This window comes from Channa argus, chromosome 2, assembly GCF_033026475.1.
Source record: "Channa argus isolate prfri chromosome 2, Channa argus male v1.0, whole genome shotgun sequence".
NCBI lineage: Eukaryota > Metazoa > Chordata > Actinopteri > Anabantiformes > Channidae > Channa > Channa argus.
In genome coordinates, this window is record NC_090198.1 from 5,554,620 (window position 1) to 5,577,015 (window position 22,396).

The window sequence follows — 22,396 nt, forward strand, 5'->3', positions numbered from 1 at the left end:
TCTCCACCCCAAGGGGGGCTTTCAGTAATTTGCCACTTAATACAAGTTATGATTTAAAAAGCCTGATCTGATTTTAGTAAACAGAATAAATGTGACCAGAGAAATGCAGCTTGCATGTTGTTGTTTTTTTCTCTACAGGTGACTCCTTCCAACCTGTCATCAGAAGACATGGTGATTCTGAAATACATCACTCTGATTGGCTGCAGTCTTTCTCTAGTTGGTCTCATCATCAGTCTTCTGCTTTTCATCACAAATAGGTGATTTATTCTTCCTGGGTGGATGAAGAGTCAGGAGGCAGAGCTGGAGGTAGCAGAGCTCAAGATGTTGACGTTGTCTTTGGGAGTGACGAGGATGGACAGGATCAGGAATGAGGACATCAGAGGGACAGCTCATGTTAGATGTGTCGGAGATAAAGTCAGAGAGGCCAGATTGAGGTGGTTTGGACATGTTCAGAGTAGAGACTGTCAATATATCAGTAGAAGGATGCTGAGGTTGGAGCTGCCAGGCAGGAGGTCTAGAGGAAGATCAAAGAGGAGATTTATGGATGTAGTGAGAGAGGACATGAAGAGAAGAGGATGCAGAGGACAGGGTTAAATGGAGGCACAAGGGGCGACTGTGGCACAGGAAGGTAGAGCGGTTATCCACCAATCTCACAGTTGGTGGTTCAATCACTGGCTCCTCCGGTCACATGTCAAAATGTCCTTCAGCAAGACACTGAACCCCAACTTAGTTAGGAAAGCGCTATATAAGTAAAGACTATTTACATGATTCGCTAATATGACTCCTGAAAGGAAACAGCCAAAAGGAAAAAAAGGGTAGATGATCCTCCTCCTCTTTTATTGCATTGTATCCACTACCTTCAATCGATCCAGTTTTTTCAGTGGACATTTGTTTTTCCATTATCCGGTATATTCCTCCTCCATTCGTTCCTACTATATATAATCTAAACTAGACTGACTACACACAATTTAACACTTAGCACAGACCAGTTCTCCTCTGCCTAACAGAAAACTCAGGACAGATGTCTCTACGAGGGTCCACGTCAGTCTGGCCATTGCCTTGATCCTGCTCAACGTGCACTTCCTCATCAGTCAGCAGACGGCAGCACTGAGCTCCACTGGCTTCTGCTTTTACATAGCTATTGCTCTTCACTACTCCCTGCTGGCCTCTTTCAGTTGGATGGCTTTGGAGGGCTTCCACTTCTACATACTCTTGGTCACAGTCTTCAATATATACATCAGGAGATACCTGCTCAAACTCAGTTTGGTGGGATGGGGTGAGTAGAGTCAACAAGGACGAGGAATTTCTGTCCCCTCAAACGTGTGGATCACTCACTCGTTTAATCCCTGTGTTTCCTGCAGGTGTTCCTGCAGTCATTGTTTCCCTGGTGGTCATCATAGACAAAGATGCATATGGTCATGCCCCTCTGAACCCATCTAACCCCAACGACACCACAATGTATGAGAGAAGTGGGGACAAATTTGCATGTCCTTTTTAGACTAATAATTAACTTATTACTATTCAAAGTAAATGAAACCAGTATCTCCTCATATTCTACTGAATGAGCAGCAAACCTCATACCACCCTCTGTGTAAATGACTAAAATCAAGAAATTAAACTAGTTATATGGATCATTTTACTGCAGCAGAATCTTTAGTCAACTGAATGGAAATTTCTACTACAGAATTTTGTCTAAATAGTGTTTTTTCTGTACATGTCATTAAATGTTATCCATACTCCTCTTTCTGTAGATGCTACATTACCAATAATACAGTGAAGGATGTGACCACAATAGGTGCGTTTGGCTTGGTCTTCATCTTTAACATGATTATGCTGGTGGTGACAATCAGGCAGGTTTTGAGTCTCCGACATGACAAAGAGGTAAAAGTCCATCTGCAGCCACACACAACAAACAGCTCTGTTGTTTCATGGTCTTTAACTTGACCTGCAAATGTGTCATTGTTCACCACATTTCTTAGTTTGGGCAGAGCAATTATGGCAGAGTCAAAGGCGACATCTTAGTCCTGCTGGGAATCAGCATTTTGCTTGGTATCACATGGGGCCTGGTCTTCTTCTCATTTGGCTCCCTGACCACTCCTGGCCTCTACCTTTTCTGCATCCTGAACTCACTGCAAGGTCAGTGCAACATGCTTCCACAAGTTCACCTCTGTTTTGTGCTGATATTACTGTAGAAATGACACAAGTCAGTCTTTGCCTCACAACACAAGTTTATGCCAAATCTAATTAAGTTACTGTAATGCTTTCTCCAAACCAGAGCATCTAAACCAACTTACAGCTGGACTCTGCTACTGTGAATGTGAAACTAAAGATTCATACATATAAGCATTGATAGCTGACTACTCAAATGTCATGAAAGACTGTACTTGAATTGTCAAGAAAGACTGTTAAATACTAAACAACATGCTTTTATGTGCAGTAGGTATTAGCCTGAATATTTTGTATACTGACAAACAGTGGAACGACACATCTACAGTAGATGTGTTTATTAGTGCAGCATTTGCATGGTTATCTCCTCCTGGAATCTCTCTCACACTTCTCTCTTTCTTTTCTCTTGAATCACACAGGTTTCTTCATCTTCCTGTGGTTTGTCTTGGCTTTGAGAAAAACTAGAAAATCTCCTACTACGAGCAGTGAGACACGTAGCACCAGTTAAAGTTAAACAGGTGTTAAGGCTTCACACCTGTTTACTCAGGGTCTTTACTGAAGTACTAGAATGTTATGATGTTAATGTTTTCATGTATCAGAGAAGCAACAATGCTACATGCATTACAGCACTAGTTCTCATGCTAACTAATTTAGTGAATTTAATCATGAATCTAAAATATTCTTGCATCTTATAACATGGGTATTCTTTTGAAGCTTTTTGTTGACATAAGTTGTGTGCTTTTAAAATAATGTAGTATCCATCTATGCAAATTGCACTGCCACTTATTTACCATCAAGATTAGCAAAGACAGTTAAAGTATAATTTTTTTTATGTGTCTTCCATCAAAAGGAGAACTGTCTCCATGATATCCGAAAGCAAAAGGGATAATTATGTTGAGCTCCTTGCAACGTAAAGAAACAAGCATATCTTAAAAATCAGCTCCATTCTCCCTGAAAATGCTTTTAAGTACATAATATTTTACTAGACTTACACTGATGAAAAAAATCTTTTGTTTAAGCAAATATATTTTATAGTCACTGTCAAGCATGTGTATCAATCTGCTATACAAGTCTATGGTCCCAAACACATTCTTAATACAATAAAACAAGTAAACAAAAAGAGAAAAAGAAGAACTACAGTAAATTAATTCGAATCCCATCTTGACTATTTGTGGCAGTTCAGGTTTACTTTACAAATAAAATGTCTCTTTGGTACCTGTAAGTGAGATGGTTCTTGTTCCACTTATGTCCGGTCAGGGCATAGCGTTTCCGCCGCACATTGGTTTTGATCTGGCCTCCAAACTTGTCAGGGACACCGCAACGAGGTGTCTTCATGGCGCTGAAGGAGTTAGAAAAAAATAAAATACGAGCAGTGAAGACATGTATGTTGATCTTGGTGCCGCATTCAACACCACTGATCACAACATTTTATTACAGAAACAGGAAAATTAAATTGGGATTAAAGGAAATGCACTAGGTTGGTTTAAATCTTATCTGACAGATTCCTATTTGTTCTTATTAAAAATGAATCCTCCATGGAGACAAAGCTTAGCTATGGAGTTTGACGAGGCTCTGTGTTAGGACCAATGCTTTTTACTTTATATATGTCTCCTTTAGGCAACATTATTAGAAAACACTCCATAAATTTCCACTGCTATGCTGATGATACCCAGCTATATTTATCTATGGAACAAGATGAAAATAATCAGTTAATCAAGCTTCAAGCCTACAAGACATAAAGTCCCACATTTCTTTTTTCTAAACTCAGACAAAACTGAAGTCATAGTATTTGGGCCCAAAAATCTCAGAAATATGGTGTCCAACCATGTAGTTACTCTAGATGGAATTAGTCTGGCCTCCAGGACTACAAGTGTTATTTTTGACCAGGATTTGTCCTTTACCTCACAAATAAAAGAAATCTCTAGAAAAGCCTTCTTCCACCTACGGAACATTGCCAAAATTAGGAGCATCCTGTCTCAAAGTGATGCCGAAAAACTGGTCCATGCATTTGTTACCTCTAGGTTGGACTACTGTAATTCCCTACTTTCAGGATGCCCCACTAACTCCCTAAAGAGCCTGCAATTAATCCAAAATGCTGCAGCAAGAGTGCTGACTGGAACTAGCAAGAGAGATCATATTTCACCTTCACTAGCTTCTCTCCATTGGCTTCCCATTAAATTCAGTATAGAATTAAAAACCCTGCTTCTAATATAAAGCTCTGAATGGTCAGGCTCCATCATATATAGAAGAACTCATAGTTCCATATCATCCCAGTAGAGCACTTTGATCTTAGAAGCCAGGCCTACATGTGGTTCCCAGAATTTTCAAAGGAAGAAGGGGAGGCAGAACCTTTAACTATCAAGTTCCCCTCCTGTGGAACCATCCTCCAGGCTTCCCAGACACAGGGTGTCTGAGAAGCAGCTCTAAGTCTAGGCTTAAGTCTAGTCATGCTCCTATAGGCTTAGACTGCTAGAGGACCCACCCTCCAATGCACTGAGCTCCTTTCCTCCTCTTGTCCCTCTCTCCTTTCCTCTCACCCCACAATTGTCACCACTGTATGACATTAACTTTGTTTACTCTCGTAGTTGTCTCTTTCTCTGGGTCCCTCTCTCTGTCCCATTTGGCAGGTATCCTCGGCTTTGGAGCTATGTGTTTCCCAGTATGCAACTACTGATCCTATCAACCTGCCAAATGTATTGTTTTTTATTTCCTGTTTGTGTTTACTTTTTTCTCTCCACTTTCCACTTACTCCAAACGATCAAGGCTTAAGTCTGTGGAAAAATGGAAAACTGTTCTGTGGTCAGATAAATCAAACTGCAGCATGGGGTCAGAAAACATCTTCCCATCTTTATACCACTGTATAGCTACATTTGCTGACAATTCACTGTTGACTGCTAAACAAAGACAGAATTTTATCATCCAAGTCTTTCTAGTTTGTCATAATGCTGTGTGAATTATTCCACCCAGTTTCCAAACTGTGTGTAACAGGATACATGGGGAGGCACACTAGCAACAGGGATGGAAGTCCTTATAAAACATGAACAAATAGATGTGAAACCACAAGCTGCATCAAATCGCGAGCAACCTAATAAAGATGAAGGTACATAGTTATGTGCTTATTCCACCCAGGTGAGTTGATGAGCCCAGGTGAAAGGGTCATGCAGCGTAACATGGTTTCAATCTCTTGATTGAGCCTTTCAGTCTGTGCGTTGGTCTAGGGGTGAAACCCAGACTACAAATTTAAAGAGGCACCCAGTGCCTTGTAAAACTTGTAAAATGCTGCAGTGAATTGTGGTCCCTGGTCTGAAAATACCTCCTTTGGCAAACCATGCAGAAGAAAGACATGTTGTACCAACAGATTTTCGGTCTCCTTGGACAATGGCAACTTAGACAGGGGAAAAGCATGTACCAACTTGGAGAATCTGTCTACGATAGCGCAGGTAACAGTTTCACCGTTAGAAGAGGGCAGACCTGTAATGAAGTCCATCGAGATGTGCGACCACAAATGCCTGGATACCAAAAACCTAACTTGTCACACAAATGTTATTCAGGTGAACAGTCTGTGACAGGTAGGATCCAGAGCCAGGGGCTAACATCAGTCAACCCTGACCTGAACTCAACTGTCTTTTATTAGAAAACATTAAAAATCCCTTCATCTTGACATTTTTTAAACCTGTTTGAATGTTTTCTAGAGCAACAACTAACCATGACAAAAGTACTAACAACCTGTATCAGTCAGCAATTGATCTCTGTACTCATTTATATCATTTCTTATATTGTTCTTATGAATGTTACTCTCTTGATCCCCTTTCTTCACTTAGCACTGTAACGAAAGTCAGAGTTCATACAGAAATTAAATGAGGCCCCACATGTTTGTCTGTAAACTTTTTAGATAATCTTAGATGTTCTGGAGAAGTACAGTCCAGAATGTAGCAACTTGCACTAATCCAGTAAGTTTGTGTTATGCTGTCATTTAACTGTATCTGTATTGAAGCTGATATTAGGACTAGCAGTGATTGTGTGCAAAGTCAACTGTAAATACACAAGAGTTTTGTTGATAGTTGAAAGTGAGAAAATAAAAAAAAACATTTCCACTGAATAAATTTGATGTCAAAATCATGTAAATGCATCAAGAACAGTTTTAAAAAAGTGAACTCGTGCCACATGGGCAACCTGGCAGGAAGGTCACCTGCATACACTTGCTAATTAAGCATAATGTACTAAACACACACACAAACACACAAACAAACTGAATCACCATGGATTGCCAGTTTTCAGATTTGCATCCCCAGCCAACCGTGGCCTTTCTGTGTGGAGTTTGAATGTTGTCCCTGTGGTTGCGTGAGTGTCCTCCCACAGTCCAAAGACATCCATGTTAGGTTAATTCCTGTGAATGTGAGTGTGAATAATTGTCTGTCTGTGTATGTCTCTCTGTATGGGCCCTGAGATAGACTGGAGACGTGTCTCTTGCCCTATGACAGCTGGAATAGGCTCCAGCCGCTCGTGAACCTAAACAGATAGTGTGGTTACAGATCATGGATTGATGCAAAATAGGACACTATGGAAGAGCATATTACCTGATTTGCAATACAAATACGTTTTGTGGAAACTAGCTAACAGAGATAATTCAGTTTTTTTCCTGATAACATTATACATTTTCCATGTCTTTTTTTTTTCACCTTTAACATTGGTTTTGACTTTCTCTCTTGAAATAACATGAAAATTTAAAACATGATAAAAACTGGACAATTGCTTGCCGGTGACTCTTGGCACCTTGTTGCATTCGATTTTTGATGTGTTTCTTCCCTCTGTTGGTGGAAGCAGAGACATGCAGCCATAAACCAAGCTGTGTGCAGTATGGACCAATTAACTGCTAGGGAAACTAGCTTCTATGTTAAACTATGGACTATAAGTGTTGAATGTGAATCTAGAATGTTTGTGCTATGTTACTCAGTATAGTCAAGTTCATGTGAATCTATATTTAAAAAAGTAGGAGAGAGTGTTTTTCTGGATGTGCTGTCTGTGAGTGCTTCCTCTTTTTATTCAAAGTATCATTTACATGTTTTCTTCCTATGAAGCTCTATGATTTTAACAGGTTTCCTCACTTTCTTTCATACCTCTGTCACACCAGTTGTTTTCTCTTGAGACAAGATCATCTGTAGTGGAGCTCAGCAACACACACACAGGTAGGCTGCATTTTTATTCTTGTTAGATCAGAACCACCTAATTTAACTATCTGTATTGATGCTGATATTAGGCTTGAGAATGGTTATATAACTAAGTGTATGGAAATTACTTGTGTAAACATTAGATAATGTTAATGTCTAATGTTACATGTGGTTGGGTGATTGTGTTGTATACTTCATTGTGTCTTTGTGTAAGTCAGATTAAATTTGACTTTGCCACTTGTAATGTTGTATCAAAAAAGCAGCAATGGGTGTTTTATTTTGAGGTATTCATTGTATTTATTTATTTATTGAAACATGATACAGCCATGCTGCATGTAGTTTGTGCTTGTGCTGCATACTAGGTTGAGTTTTGTTATTAAGCTTTAGTGTCTGTTTCCATCGCTTCACTTGTTTTTATCAGCTTTACAATTGTTATGGTCACAGTCGAAGTATTTGAATACTTTGGCTTTTGCACTTTTTACTATGTTGTAAATTCATTTCATATAATTTTCCCATCAACCCACCACAACCCAAGAGAACCGGCCCCAGCCGGTGATTCAATTCCATTATTTTCTATTGAGAAAAGCAGAATTTAGCACCAAATGACTACATTATGTTTGTCTAGCAAACAATTTCTATGTATTATAGGTCCCTGACTGATTGTTTAATATATTTTTATACCCATATAAAATACCCAAGAGTAACTTTACCAATACTTCAAGAGCCTTCAGCGATGGCAGAACCAGGAACAAACATCTCCAGTAAAACTCCTTCAATCACAGACAATCACATTGTAGAGTGGTTAGACTGATGTCACAGCCTGTTTGGAGTTTGCCCAACAAGATTTAAATAACTCTAAGAGCATGAGTACAAAGAATGTGCTTACTGTTCTGCAGCTAATCTTTAAGCACTATGTGTGGCAACAGTTAGGGACCTGGTTAATACTATTCCAGTGTAAGGCGTGGTGTTGGCTCTATCCCTAAATTCTAGGGAGACTACTCAGAGTTGAGAGAAAGATAATTGCAGATAAATACACAGAAATACTTCAAGGAAACTGTGAAGAGACTTGAGCACGGTAGTTGAAACACTTTTTATCCAAGTGATAGAGTTTGTGGTGATCTGTCAGGAAGAATGTGATAAACTGAAAATTCAGGTGTATGAAGTTTGTACGTGAATTAGGGGTCTGAATACCCACTGTGTGTAAATCGATGATTCTAGATGATTAGTTTTCAATTCATGATTTGAAAATTAAAAATATATCCATGTTTTCACTTTGTCAGTTTATGTTAAGTAGATTGATGAGGAAAATTGTATTTTTTTTCACTTTAAAATACATTTACAATAGAGTATAATGTGAAAAATTAAAAGGGCCTGAATATGTTCCACTGTGAATTTATGGGTGTGGTCTGTTGTATCTCATGTGAAATTAGTTGCTCTGCCAACGCCTCGATTGTCTTGTATATACAGTTAATGAATTGATATTAATACCACACATGCTCTGAGGCTGGGCTAAGAATGAAAATTGCTTCCACAGACAAGGCTATGTTTAAATTCATTCTCCTCAATTCACAGGATGAAGTGGCAACTTGTGTGCTGGCTGATTCTCTCTTTGCAGACTCATTGCTTCACCCATTGTCCTCGTAAGAAACAATAAATGTCATAAATTGGTGGTATAATAGTGTGTCTATTTATTAAAAACAACTCATTGATTTACTTTACAGGCGCTGATAATATTAAGCGGTGTTTGAAAGACATTTTGCCAAATCCAACCAATTGTGACCTTTCTAGGTAAACAATTTAATTATATCTACATATCAGCAAATATGTTTCTTTTAAGACATGTTTCTTTTGGGATAGTCATGTGACCACGTGACCTTAAGAAATGTATCGTATATACATAAGAGTACATACAGGGTACATTGACTAATTTCGATTTAAGGTTGTTTTACAGAGACCCCTAACATATTGTTGTCAAGTGGATGTGCTTTTGTTAATATATTTGCAATATGGTTCAGATGAAAACAAACTCTGCCTCTGACACTGCCTCAGATGGCTCACAGAGGTTCAACAACTAGTCTATCCCCCAAAACTGTATCCTGTCTGTTATACAGACTGACATGGTGGTGTACTTGTGGGGCCATGGAAAGGGGGCTTAAAATAGTTTAGGGTCTAGAATTAAAGTGTTTAGAGTGGAAATTTGTAATTCAAAACCTTATCATTTCTTTTCATCTTTCACAAGCACCTTGAAGCTCATAGAAGGCATCATAATAAACTCATTAAGGACTCTGGTGACTGTATTCACATGTCAGAAATATTTGGTAGCTGTCTTAGTCAAACCCGAAACGCCTTTCACGGGTCTTACATTTTCTGCAAATGACGTAGAGGTAAGAATATGTTTTAATTTAAACTTACAGTCATGAATTAGAATTTTAGCCAGCTAGAACTTACACTGACCATTGCTTGAGCACTGACTAAAAGATCTTGACTAACTGAATGGGTTGAAAAAAAATGTGCTTAGACATTTGTTGTTCCCAAATGATAAATTCTACTGACTTTGGTGACCCTGTGTATGGCAAGCTGTTTATCACATATCCCTTTTATCAAACTTAAAGGCCCTTACTTGTTTGCACTTTGTGCACACTAGTTGGATATGGTTGGACATTAGTGGGGAACTTGGTCCTAGAAGCTGAAAAAAAATGAAGACCAAAAACCTTGCTAGTTAACTAGTTGACACCCGTTTGACTTTACTAGGTAACTTGTGAGGCTGAACATCTTTGCTAGTAAGATCCACAACATTGACTTGTTAACAAGTGACAGACATCTTCGCCATACTAGTTAATTAGTAAGGTCAAAAATGCTTATTAGTTGTACTAGTGAGGTTAAAGACGTCCACAAGTTACACTAGTGACTGACATTTGACCTGACTAGGTAACTAGTAAGGTGTCAAACTTGTAATAGTTATCTAAAAAGAGACAAAATACCCACTAGTCACACTAGTTGTGCGAAATGCAAATTGGGAGGCAGGAAATGGTCTAAATACAACCTTGCTATTGTCTCTAGAGGAGGAATTCTATTCAGCCAAAATGTAGCCATATAAAGCCTGGTGAGTGGTGACTGTTGTGAACTGCCAGCTCATTTCTTTTTTTTTTTTTTTTCAGAATAAACCATGTTTTTTTACAATAATGAAAAAAGGTAGAAAAAATTAATGCTTGATTTATTGCCTTTTTAACTGTGAAACCAATATAATAATGTTCTGTCTTCAGCAAATAAAACAGGAAAAACTTATTATTTCTCTTTTTTTTTAAACGTAGTCACAGTTTTATCAACAAGAATACCAGAAACAAAAGATCCACTCTTTGCTTTAAAATAAAGACCCACAGCAGTGGAAATAACATTTTTGTAAATACCAAATATATCCTGCAAAATGCAAAGGTAATGCCAAAGGGGTTTTTCTTCCTTTTGGCTTAATAGATATAGATAAAAATTTTAACTGCCATGGAGACTGGTGAAACTTGTCAAATTTGTCATTTCATACATTTGAGTTTATAGTGGAATTTGTAGGTATGCTTTATTTTGAAAGGGAAAATTGTTAGTATCGCACTGATAATACAACGTAGCTTAAAAGAATCTACATTTAATCAAACAATGTCATCATCATAATTCAGAACAGGCACCTTAAAGCTTTTTAAGACACTGGACAATCAATATCCACTATTGATTGACTATCCTCTGACGCAAAAGCCAGCAGATTCTGTCTCCCTTACTGTTTGACATAGTTGCGGAGAAATAAAAAAAAAAAATAAAAAAAAAAAAAAAATATATATATATATATATATATATATATATATATATATATATATATATATATATATTAAAGATTCATTATAATTAGTATATTATACTATACTAAAACTATACTAATCTCTAACCTCTACAGCACAATGCTTACTAGTTAACTATTAAAGATTATTTGACTTTACAAGTTAACTAGAAGAGTCACTATGTCCAATAGTCTCACTAGTTGGGTTTGGGTTTTTTTGGCCTTACTACTGGCCTTAGTTGACATGTGCTGAAAAATGGTGCACTAATCAACATCTATGCATAACTAGTTAGCCACTGCCGTATTGCCAATGCCAAACTAGGGAAATGTTAGCTAGTTACATGCAGATAACTAGTGCACAGTTTTCACAAACCAGGAAGATAGAGATTTCAAATAATGTGCCGCAAATGTTGACTTCAACTGGTGTGACTAGAAGGTATTTTGACTTTTACTTAGTTACTAGTAAAGATTTTCTGCCTAAATAGTTAAAATGTAACATTAAAAGCATCTCAACTAGTGTGCCTACTGGAATATTTGACTCTTACTAGTTAACTAGTAATCACCTTTGACCTCAACTATTACAAGTAGTTAAGCAAAAGAACTTTTTTTTTGGTTTATGTGAAGAGCCAATAGGATGCCTCAATCCACAACAGCATTTTCTGGAACTAGTGCGACTAGTCATATAGTATGTACTAGTATATACTTTTGACCAAACTAGTTAACTGGCAAGGTAATATGTGGCTTTAACTATTAGACATTTTGGACCTCAGTACTACTAGTAAGCATTTTAGACTTCACTCTTTAACTAGTAAGGCCAAAGGGGCATCAACTAGTTAGCTTTTGAGCTTTTTGAGCTTCACTAGTTAACTAGTTTTGTTGACCTAGTATGTCCAAGTTGTGAACTATCCACGAAGTGCCCTCATTTAGCAAACTAGTAGAGGAAATGTAAGTTTAATATCAGGGATATATAATATGTAATGGCTCCCTCTGAGCTTTGTTAACATGCTAAACTAAGATGCTGAACAATGTAAACCTTACACCTACTTTAAACCAGCATGTCAAGCATTCTTATTGACCACCTGTGCTAGCAGACGTTAGCACTAGCTCAATCAACTATTCATATCTTTTTGAATAGTTCATAAATACTACTCTGTCTGAGGTGTATGTATGAAGTATGTTCTCACATATGTCACCAAAGCCAGTTGTTTTATTACCAGGACTTATTCTGCTAAAGTATCTATATCTTTACCAATTTTTGCAATCGCTAAGTAAACTACCTTTCTTCACTGACAATATGACGGTGTGTACTGTGCTTTTAAAAGTTATGTATAAATTATTATATCAGCAAGCTGAATGTTTGACACAGGCAGTTTAATATTTATTTAGGCCACAATGTTGAATCAGCCTTGTTTGCAAATTCAAATGTTTCCATTGCATTTGACATAATATACAACAAAGGTATTTACATGCTGTGTTTCTATTCACGTGCCTCTGACATAGGCAATGCCAAATATACCTGTCACCAGAAGCATTGTAAATGTTCAACTGCCAAGAGAATTGGATGTTGGAAGAAGTAACACAATTATGTTCTGGATGTTTACCTTGGATATAATAGAATGGGTCAGAAACTACACACACACACACACACACACACACACACACACACACACACAGACACATATATCCATCCACCCATTATCTGTAACTGCTTGTCCTGTGTAGAGTCAGGGGGCTGGAGCCTCCCAGCTGTCCTAGGGCGAGAGGTGGGATACACCCTGAACAAGTCTCCAGTCTATCCACCTACAGATAATTTAGAGTTACCAGTAAGAGGACCAATACTTTTTACTTTGTATATGTCTCCTTTAGGCAACATTATTAGAAAACACTCCATAAATTTTCAGTACTATGCTGATGATACCCAGCTATATTTATCTATGGAACCAGATGAAAATAATCAGTTAATAAAGCTACAAGACATAAAGGCCTGGATGTCCCACAATTTTTTACTTCTGAACTCAGACAAAACTGAAGTCATAGTATTTGGGCCCAAAAATCTCAGAGATATGATGTCCAACCATATTGTTACTCTAGATGGCATAAGTCTTGCCTCCAGTACTACTTCAAGAAACCTTGGAGTTATTTTTGACCAGGATTTGTCTTTTACCTCACATATAAAACAAATCTCTAGAACAGCCTTCTTCCACCTACAGAACATTGCCAAAATTAGGAGCATCCTGTCTCAAAATGATGCTAAAAAACTGGTCCATGCATTTGTTACCTCTAGGTTGGACTACTGTAATTCCCTACTTTCAGGATGCCCCACTAACTCCCTAAAGAGCCTGCAATTAATCCAAAATACTGCAGCAAGAGTGCTGACTGGAACTAGCAAGAGAGATCATATTTCACCTTCACTAGCTTCTCTCCATTGGCTTCCCATTAAATGTAGAATAGAATTTAAAACCCTGCTTCTAATATAAAGCTCTGAATGGTCAGGCTCCATCATATATAGAAGAACTCATAGTTCCATATCATCCCAGTAGAGCACTTTGATCTTAGAAGCCAGGCCTACATGTGGTTCCCAGAATTTTCAAAGGAAGAAGGGGAGGCAGAACCTTTAACTATCAAGTTCCCCTCCTGTGGAACCATCCTCCAGGCTTCCCAGACACAGGGTGTCTGAGAAGCAGCTCTAAGTCTAGGCTTAAGTCTAGTCATGCTCCTATAGGCTTAGACTGCTAGAGGACCCACCCTCCAATGCACTGAGCTCCTTTCCTCCTCTTGTCCCTCTCTCCTTTCCTCTCACCCCACAATTGTCACCACTGTATGACATTAACTTTGTTTACTCTCGTAGTTGTCTCTTTCTCTGGGTCCCTCTCTTTGTCCCATTTGGCAGGTATCCTCGGCTTTGGAGCTATGTGTTTCCCAGTATGCAACTACTGATCCTATCAACCTGCCAAATGTATTGTTTTTTATTTCCTGTTTGTGTTTACTTTTTTCTCTCCACTTTCCACTTACTCCAAACGATCAAGGCTTAAGTCTGTGGAAAAATGGAAAACTGTTCTGTGGTCAGATAAATCAAACTGCAGCATGGGGTCAGAAAACATCTTCCCATCTTTATACCACTGTATAGCTACATTTGCTGACAATTCACTGTTGACTGCTAAACAAAGACAGAATTTTATCATCCAAATCTTTCTAGTTTGTCATAATGAGAATCAACACCTGCTGTGTGAATTATTCCACCCAGTTTCCAAACTGTGTGTAACAGGATACATGGGGAGGCACACTAGCAACAGGGATGGAAGTCCTTATAAAACATGAACAAATAGATGTGAAACCACAAGCTGCATCAAATCGCGAGCAACCTAATAAAGATGAAGGTACATAGTTATGTGCTTATTCCACCCAGGTGAGTTGATGAGCCCAGGTGAAAGGGTCATGCAGCGTAACATGGTTTCAATCTCTTGATTGAGCCTTTCAGTCTGTCCGTTGGTCTGCAATTAATCCAAAATGCTGCAGCAAAGAGTGCTGACTGGAACTAGCAAGAGAGATCATATTTCACCTTCACTAGCTTCTCTCCATTGGCTTCCCATTAAATTTAGAATAGAATTTAAAACCCTGCTTCTTACATATAAAGCTCTGAATGGTCAGGCTCCAGCATATATAGAAGACCTAATAGCACCATATCATCCCAGTAGACCACTTTGAACTCAGAATGCAGGCCTACTTGTGGTTCCCAGAATTTCCAAAGGTAGAGTGGGAGGCAGAGCCTTTACCTATCAAACTCCTCTCCTGTGTAAACAGTAGTTGTCTTTCTCCTTCTCTGTCTCCCTCTCTCTGTCCCTTTCTGCAGGTGTCCCTGGGCTTTGAAGATTTGTGTTTTCCAGCGTGCAGCCACTGGTCCTACTAATCTGCCCGATGTTTTGTTGTTGCTTTTTGTTGCCCTGTTCTTTTCTCTTTTCACTTTCCACTCACCCCAACCGGTCAAGTCAGATGGCCGTCCACACTGAGCCTGCTTCTGGCGGAGGTTTCTTCCATTAAAGGGAGTTTTTCTTCTCCACTGTTGCCTAGGGCTTGCTGAAAGGGGAATTGTTGGGTTCTCTCTATACATCTTTATAGTCTTGACTTTATTCGTTAACGTGCCTTGAGAAGACTTTTTTGTGAATGGCGCTATATAAATAAAGTTGAATTAAATTGAAATTGAACCTAACATACATGTATTTGGACTGAAAACGGAGTACCCGGATGAAACCCAGACGAGTACAGGGAGAATATGAAAACTCCACACAAAAAGGCCATGGTCAGTTAGGGATGTGAACCCACAAATTCCTCATAAGTTTACACACTCTGACAGAATTTGTAAAGAATAGTACATTTTTCAGAAAATAAAATTAATCGTCCAAAAAACTTTTTTTCCTTTCAGAGTTAGTGTTCAGGTAAAGCTATTTATTATTACACATTTGTGTTGACTCTTCTTAAGTTATACCGACAATTAGAACCATACAAATGGCTCCTGACAGACCCCTGCTCATTTCATTCAGTGCCGCATTGACTTAGCTAAATTCTGAGCCATGGGGAAAGCAACAGAACTGTCAAAAGACCTGCAAGAGAAGGTGGATGAACTTTATAACAGAGGAAAAGGATACAAAAAGACTTGAAACTTCCAACCGGTAGCGTTCAAACTCTGATAAAAAAAAGTAGAAAATGAGAGGTTCTTTTGGACATTACAAATTCACAATAAGTGAAGGTGCTGGAGTGGCCATCACAGGTTCCTGACCTCAATATCACTGAGCCACTTGAGATCTAAATGTGCAGTTCATGCAAGACGGACCAAGAATTTACAGGACCTGGAAACTTTTTGCCAAGAAGAATGGACAGTTTTACCACCTGAGACAAAAGTGCTTCATCCATAACTATCAGAAAAGACTACAGTACAAACTGTCATTGAAGCTAAAGGAGACATTACACAGTAATAGAAACTAAGCATATGCAAACTATTGAAAAGGGCCAATATTCAAGTATTTTCTTGAATGTTATGTTTTGTTTAATGGTATTGCTATTTTGAGATGAGAGGATTTTAGTTTTAGATCACATTTTAAAAAATACTGCCAGAGTATGTAAACTTATGAACACTACGTTGTAGTGATCCAACACATAAATGCAGCACTGTAAAAAGTAAATGTTATTGTTTTTGCATAAATGTTAACAGTTAATAGACCAAAAGTGGAAACACTAAAAAAAGGTAAACAGAGCTTTTCATAAAAAATGAAGAAGATCCCTGGATGGTATTTATAACACAGTAAAGTTACCTAGATTTTCTACAAACTAACTGACTGAATCCATGTCGTTCTATAGACCATGTGCAACCAAACAGATGTACTGTATGAGCGCAGACTGGTTGGCCTGAGTGTTGTTGGTAAGGTTATTTCAGGACTACAGGAGCGTGTCAACATCACCATGAATCTTACTACAGTCATACATGTAAATATATCTTCATTGCAGTCATCATTTAATCTTAAGTTCTGTGACCTTGTGTTTTTTATTGAGTAATGAATACATCACATGTTTGTGTCACAGGAGACACAAGAGCCTCGATGTGTGTTCTATAATTTTTCCACGGAGGGTAAGTACCACAGCCTTACATTTGTCATGAAGCATATTGACAATAAGACAATTATTTATTGAATATTTCCGTTTAAATGTTTCACTCACAGCCAACAAACCAATGTGACCTAACGGTTCTGTTTTACTTATCAGCATTTAGTAGTGATGGCTGTTTAACCCTGTGGAAACGTGATCAGCATTACATCACCTGTTCCTGCAATCACCTCACAAACTTCGGTGTCCTCATGGTAATAATATTTCATCATGAACGGTAGAGAAAAACTAAGTGGTAGCTTAATAAAAGATTCAACCTATGTCATTTGTTTTGTTTTCCTGGTAGTCAAGAGGTTTTATATAGAAGGGGGGTCTTTTACTTATTTGTTCCCAGGGATCTATTTTGTCATAATCCATCCATGTTTTTACAGTCAGACTTGGTTGGCCTGTTTTTCCACATTGTTGATGTTCAATTGCACAATTATGTATAACTCAGTATTTAGATTTACTTTGTGACACATAACTTCCCACACATTTTCCTAAAAGGTTATTTATTATGAATTCTTATGTACTTATACGTATGAACACAACAGCATGTATTGCTGTGTAGCACTGTGCATTGTTGTCTCTGTATGATGTCGCAATTTTAGTTCCACTAGATGGCACAAAATTGTTTTGTAAAAACATCTCTACATACACTGAGTAATACAAGTGGCAATACTGCACAGATTCAGCTTTACTTATGTAACAAGTAATAATAAATATAAATAAATAAATAATAATAAATATAAATAATAATAAAAATGGAAATAGAGTAAACACCTTTAAAAGTACCACTAATTTGAACTTTGTATTCATTGTAAACTCTCCACTGTGGGGGCTTTCAGTAATTTGTCACTTAATACAAGATGATTCAAAACGTGTGATCTGATTTTTACAGAATAGATTAAATGTGATCAGAGAAATGCAGCAAGAATGCAGCTTAAATGTTGTTGTTTTTTTCTCTACAGGTGACTCCTTCTAACCTGTCACCAGAAGACACACTGATTCTGAAATACATCACGCTGATTGGCTGCAGTCTTTCTCTCTTTGGCCTCATCATCAGTCTTCTGCTTTTCATTACAAATAAGTAATTTATTCTTCCTGGGTTGATGAAAATACAGAAAGCAGAGCTGGAGGTAGCAGAGCTTGAGATGTTGAGGTTCTCTTTAGGAGTGACGAGGATGGACAGGATCAGGAATGAGTACATCAGAGGGACAGCTCATGTTAGATGTGTTGGAGATAAAGTCAGAGAGGCCAGACTGAGGTGGTTTGGACATGTTCAGAATAGAGACTGTCAATATATCAGTAGAAGGATGCTGATGTTGAAGAGCAAAGAGGAGATTTGTGGATGTAGTGAGAGAGGACATGAAGAGAAGAGGATGCAGAGGACAGGGTTAAATGGAGGCACATGATTCGCTAATATAACCCCTGAAAGGGAACAGCCGAAAGGAAAGGAAGAAGATTCTTCCTGGGTAGATGATCCTCCTCCTCTTTTATTGCATTGTATCCACTACCTTCAATCAATCCAGTTTTTTCAGTGGACATTTGTTTTTCTTTTATCTGGTAAATGCCTCCTCCCTTCGTCCTTTACCTCCTTCCTTCCTGCTATATATAATCTAAATTCATTGCCACTGTTATGTCCCTACACACAATTTATCACTTAGCACAGACCAGTTCTCCTCTGCCTAACAGAAAACTCAGGACAGATGTCTCTACGAGGGTCCACATCAGTCTGGCCATTGCCTTGATCCTGCTCAACGTGCACTTCCTCATCAGTCAGCAGACGGCAGCACTGAGCTCCACTGGCTTCTGCTTTTACATAGCTATTGCTCTTCACTACTCCCTGCTGGCCTCTTTCAGTTGGATGGCTTTGGAGGGGTTCCACCTCTACATACTCTTGGTCAGAGTCTTCAATATATACATCAGCAGATACCTGCTCAAACTCAGTTTGGTGGGATGGGGTGAGTAGAGTCAACAAGAACGGGGAATTTCTGTCCCCTCAAACGTGTGGATCACTCACTCGTTTAATCCCTGTGTTTCCTGCAGGTGTTCCTGCAGTCATTGTTTCCCTGGTGGTCATCATAGACAAAGATGCATATGGTCATGCCCCTCTGAACCCATCTAACCCCAACGACACCACAATGTATGAGAGAAGTGGGGACAAATTTGCATGTCCTTTTTAGACTAATAACAAACTTATTACTATTCACAGTAAATGAAACCAGTATCTCCACATATTCTACTGAATGAGCAGCAAACCTCATACCACCCTCTGTGTAAATGACTAAAATCCAGAAATTAAACTAGTTATATGGATCATTTTACTGCAGCAGAATCTTTAGTCAACTGAATGGAAATTTCTACTACAGAATTTTGTCAAAATAGTGATTTTTCTGTACATGTCATTAAATGTTATCCATACTCCTCTTTCTGTAGATGCTACATTACCAATAATACAGTGAAGGATGTGACCACAATAGGTGCGTTTGGCTTGGTCTTCATCTTTAACATGACCATGCTGGTGGTGACAATCAGGCAGGTTTTGAGTCTCCGCCATGACAAAGAGGTAAAAGTCCATCAGCTGCCACACACAACAAACAGCTCTGTTGTTTCATGGTCTCTAACTTGACCTGCAAATGTGTCATTGTTCACCACATTTCTTAGTTTGGGCAGAGCAATTATGGCAGAGTCAAAGGCGACATCTTAGTCCTGCTGGGAATCAGCATTTTGCTTGGTATCACATGGGGCCTGGTCTTCTTCTCATTTGGCTCCCTGACCACTCCTGGCCTCTACCTTTTCTGCATCCTGAACTCACTGCAAGGTCAGTGCAACATGCTTCCACAAGTTCACCTCTGTTTTGTGCTGATATTACTGTAGAAATGACACAAGTCAGTCTTTGCCTCACAACACAAGTTTATGCCAAATCTAATTTAGTTACTGTAATGCTTTCTCCAAACCAGAGCGTCTAAACCAACTTATAGCTGGACTCTGCTACTGTGAATGTAAAACAGATACATAACCTCATATATATAAGCATTGATAGCTGACTACTCAAATGTCATGAAAGACTGTACTTGAATTGTCAAGAAAGACTGTTAAATACTAAACAACATGCTTTTATGTGCAGTAGGTATTAGCCTGAATATTTTGTATACTGACAAACACTGGAACGACACATCTACAGTAGATGTGTTTATTAGTGCAGCATTTGCATGGTTATCTCCTCCTGGAATCTCTCTCACACTTCTCTCTTTCTTTTCTCTTGAATCACACAGGTTTCTTCATCTTCCTGTGGTTTGTCTTGGCTTTGAGAAAGACTAGAAAATCTGCTACTATGATGAACAGTGAAATACGTAGCACCAGTTAAAGTTAAACAGGTGTTAAGGCTTCACACCTGTTTACTCAGGGTCTTTACTGAAGTACTAGAATGTTATGATGTTAATGTTTCCATGTATCAGAGAAGCAACAATGCTACATGCATTACAGCATTAGTTCTCATGCTGACTAATTACTGAATTTAGTCGTAAATGTAAAATATTTTTGCATCTTACAACATTGGTATAGTTTAAGCTTTTTGTTAACTTGTGTGCTTTTAAAATAATGTAGTATCCATCTATGCAAAATGCACTGCCACATATTTACCATCAAGATTAGCAAAGACAGTTAAAGTATAATTTTAACCTAACCCTGTCTTCCATCAAAAGGAGAACTGTCTCCATGATATCCCGAAGCAAAGAAGATCATCATGTCAGGCTCTTTGCAACATCTCTACTTGATCTCCTGGTAGAGGATTTCATCAAATGTCAATGGGGTGACTCTCTCCCAGACTTTAATCGCCTCGTATGAATAATACTCTCCAATCTTAGGAGTGTAGTTCTAGATACAATTGGAATAAAGAAACATAATGTGAAAAATGCAGTATCCCACATTAGGTTGCAAAGTAGGTATGTACCTTTGTGGATTCCTGAGCAGTTTGGAAAATATTGTTTCATTATATATTTGTTCCAAAAATCTTTTGTTGAAGCAAATACATTTTAAGGTCACTGACAAGCATGTGCATCAATCTGCTATATAATTTGAGGGGTCTATGGTCCCAAACACATTCTTAATACAATAAAACAAGTAAACAAGAAGAAAAAAAAAGATGAACTACATTAAATTAATAAATCCCATCTTGAGTATTTGTGGCAGTTCATGTTTACTTTACAAATAAAATGTCTTTTTGGTACCTGTAAGTGAGATGGTTCTTGTTCCACTTATGGCACTGAAGGAGTTAGAAAGTTGTTTCATTTGTACCTGTGAGCTGCCTGTTACATCCAGGATAGTGAGTAGTTCATCTCAGGTAAGAAGTTCTCCAAAAGTCTTACTAAAGGTAAAAATATTACCTTTTTTCGATACCAGTGAGGATTTTTCTGACAAATGCTTGTTAAAAGTCTATATTTACTAAATTCTAGGCTAAATCATCTCACAAAGAAAACCCACAAATAATCCTAACAGGAGGTTACATGAAAACAGGCTCGGAACAGAACAGAACAGACAATCCACAGAACCAGAACACGAGGGGAGTTCACTTAATAGAAAATAAGAAGACAACAGAAACTAACATCGACAACAAGAGAGGAACTTAATTGGCCAAAATAAACACAAGACTCGGAAATAAACAAGACCGGAAAATCTACTAACTTAAATGACCACACGTTACACACCACAAGACTAAGGGAACTGGTAAACAGAGATAACTAAGCAAATGAGACTCAGATAACAAAAACTACTAAAACAGGAGAGAAACTAAACAACTAGGCACTGACAACAATAACTACTAAACAGGGGAGATAAAAACTAAAACATATGACACAGATAATAACGATGGCAGTGACAACAAGGATCTGGCTGAAGGGGAGACTGAACTTAAATAAAGGAGGGAACAGGTGCAAACAATGAGGGACAACGAGGGTAAAGCTGGGTAAAAGAACCAGGCATAGGAAGTAGGGAGAACAAAATACCACAAAATAAAAGTCCAAAAACAGTAAGTGCACTGGGGCCATGACATTTAGATAAGTCTAAATGTACAAAAACATTGTAGTTAAAGCAAAATTGATGGATTTTCAAAGTCTGAATAGAGTAATAAGGTACTTAAGTAGGCAGCACAGTGTTGCTGCCTAACAGTTAGACAGTCTCAACTGCTGACCTGATGGTTTGAGGGTCCAAATATCCAGTGACCTCCAGGCCATAAAACCGCTGCATGTCACTGATGGCATTAGACAGAATCTGAGCTGATCGCATGGTTGACATCTGTCCACTGGCCTGGGGCAGATAACCATACATCCTGAGCCATGACTGGATACACACAGGAAGAAAATCACATTATGATGAACTGCTTATATTCCTGACATTGACAAAACAAATCAGTAATAATCAGCAAGATCAAATGATGCTCTTGGATTTTGACAAAGGTGTTTAGCTGATGACCTTTTTCTCATCTCTTGCTGGCAGAGTTTTTGATGTACATGCCTTATGTCTACATCATGTGCTAATTAGCTAATTAACCTCAGGGTCAAAAGCTATGTCTTCAGCACAAATGGATTTTCAAACAGGCCTAACGGGC

At 38.3% G+C, this 22,396-nt stretch overlaps 2 protein-coding genes across 3 annotated transcripts in view; both read left to right on the forward strand.

The window, feature by feature from the left end:
• Positions 1-3,381, forward strand: part of LOC137110105 (adhesion G-protein coupled receptor G2-like) — a 12,992-nt gene extending 9,611 nt beyond the window's left edge. For both annotated transcript variants that reach the window (XM_067494980.1, XM_067494979.1), the window contains 6 exons: positions 139-257; positions 1,008-1,276; positions 1,362-1,458; positions 1,752-1,881; positions 1,980-2,136; positions 2,586-3,381. In XM_067494980.1, coding sequence (XP_067351081.1) covers positions 139-257; positions 1,008-1,276; positions 1,362-1,458; positions 1,752-1,881; positions 1,980-2,136; positions 2,586-2,674 — 861 coding nt within the window. In that variant the 3' untranslated portion in view covers positions 2,675-3,381. The remainder of the gene's footprint in view (positions 1-138; positions 258-1,007; positions 1,277-1,361; positions 1,459-1,751; positions 1,882-1,979; positions 2,137-2,585) is intronic.
• A 3,849-nt stretch (positions 3,382-7,230) lies between these two features.
• LOC137110147 (adhesion G-protein coupled receptor G2-like) lies at positions 7,231-20,598 on the forward strand. The gene is made up of 14 exons (XM_067494982.1): positions 7,231-7,352; positions 8,907-8,974; positions 9,056-9,122; positions 9,574-9,718; positions 12,655-12,774; positions 16,507-16,632; positions 16,729-16,774; positions 16,909-17,003; positions 17,760-17,878; positions 18,484-18,752; positions 18,838-18,934; positions 19,228-19,357; positions 19,456-19,612; positions 20,067-20,598. The coding sequence occupies exons 2-14, from the start codon at positions 8,908-8,910 to the stop codon at positions 20,156-20,158; spliced, it is 1,530 nt and encodes a 509-aa protein (XP_067351083.1). The 5' UTR covers positions 7,231-7,352; position 8,907; the 3' UTR covers positions 20,159-20,598.
• The last annotated feature ends 1,798 nt before the right edge of the window (positions 20,599-22,396 follow it).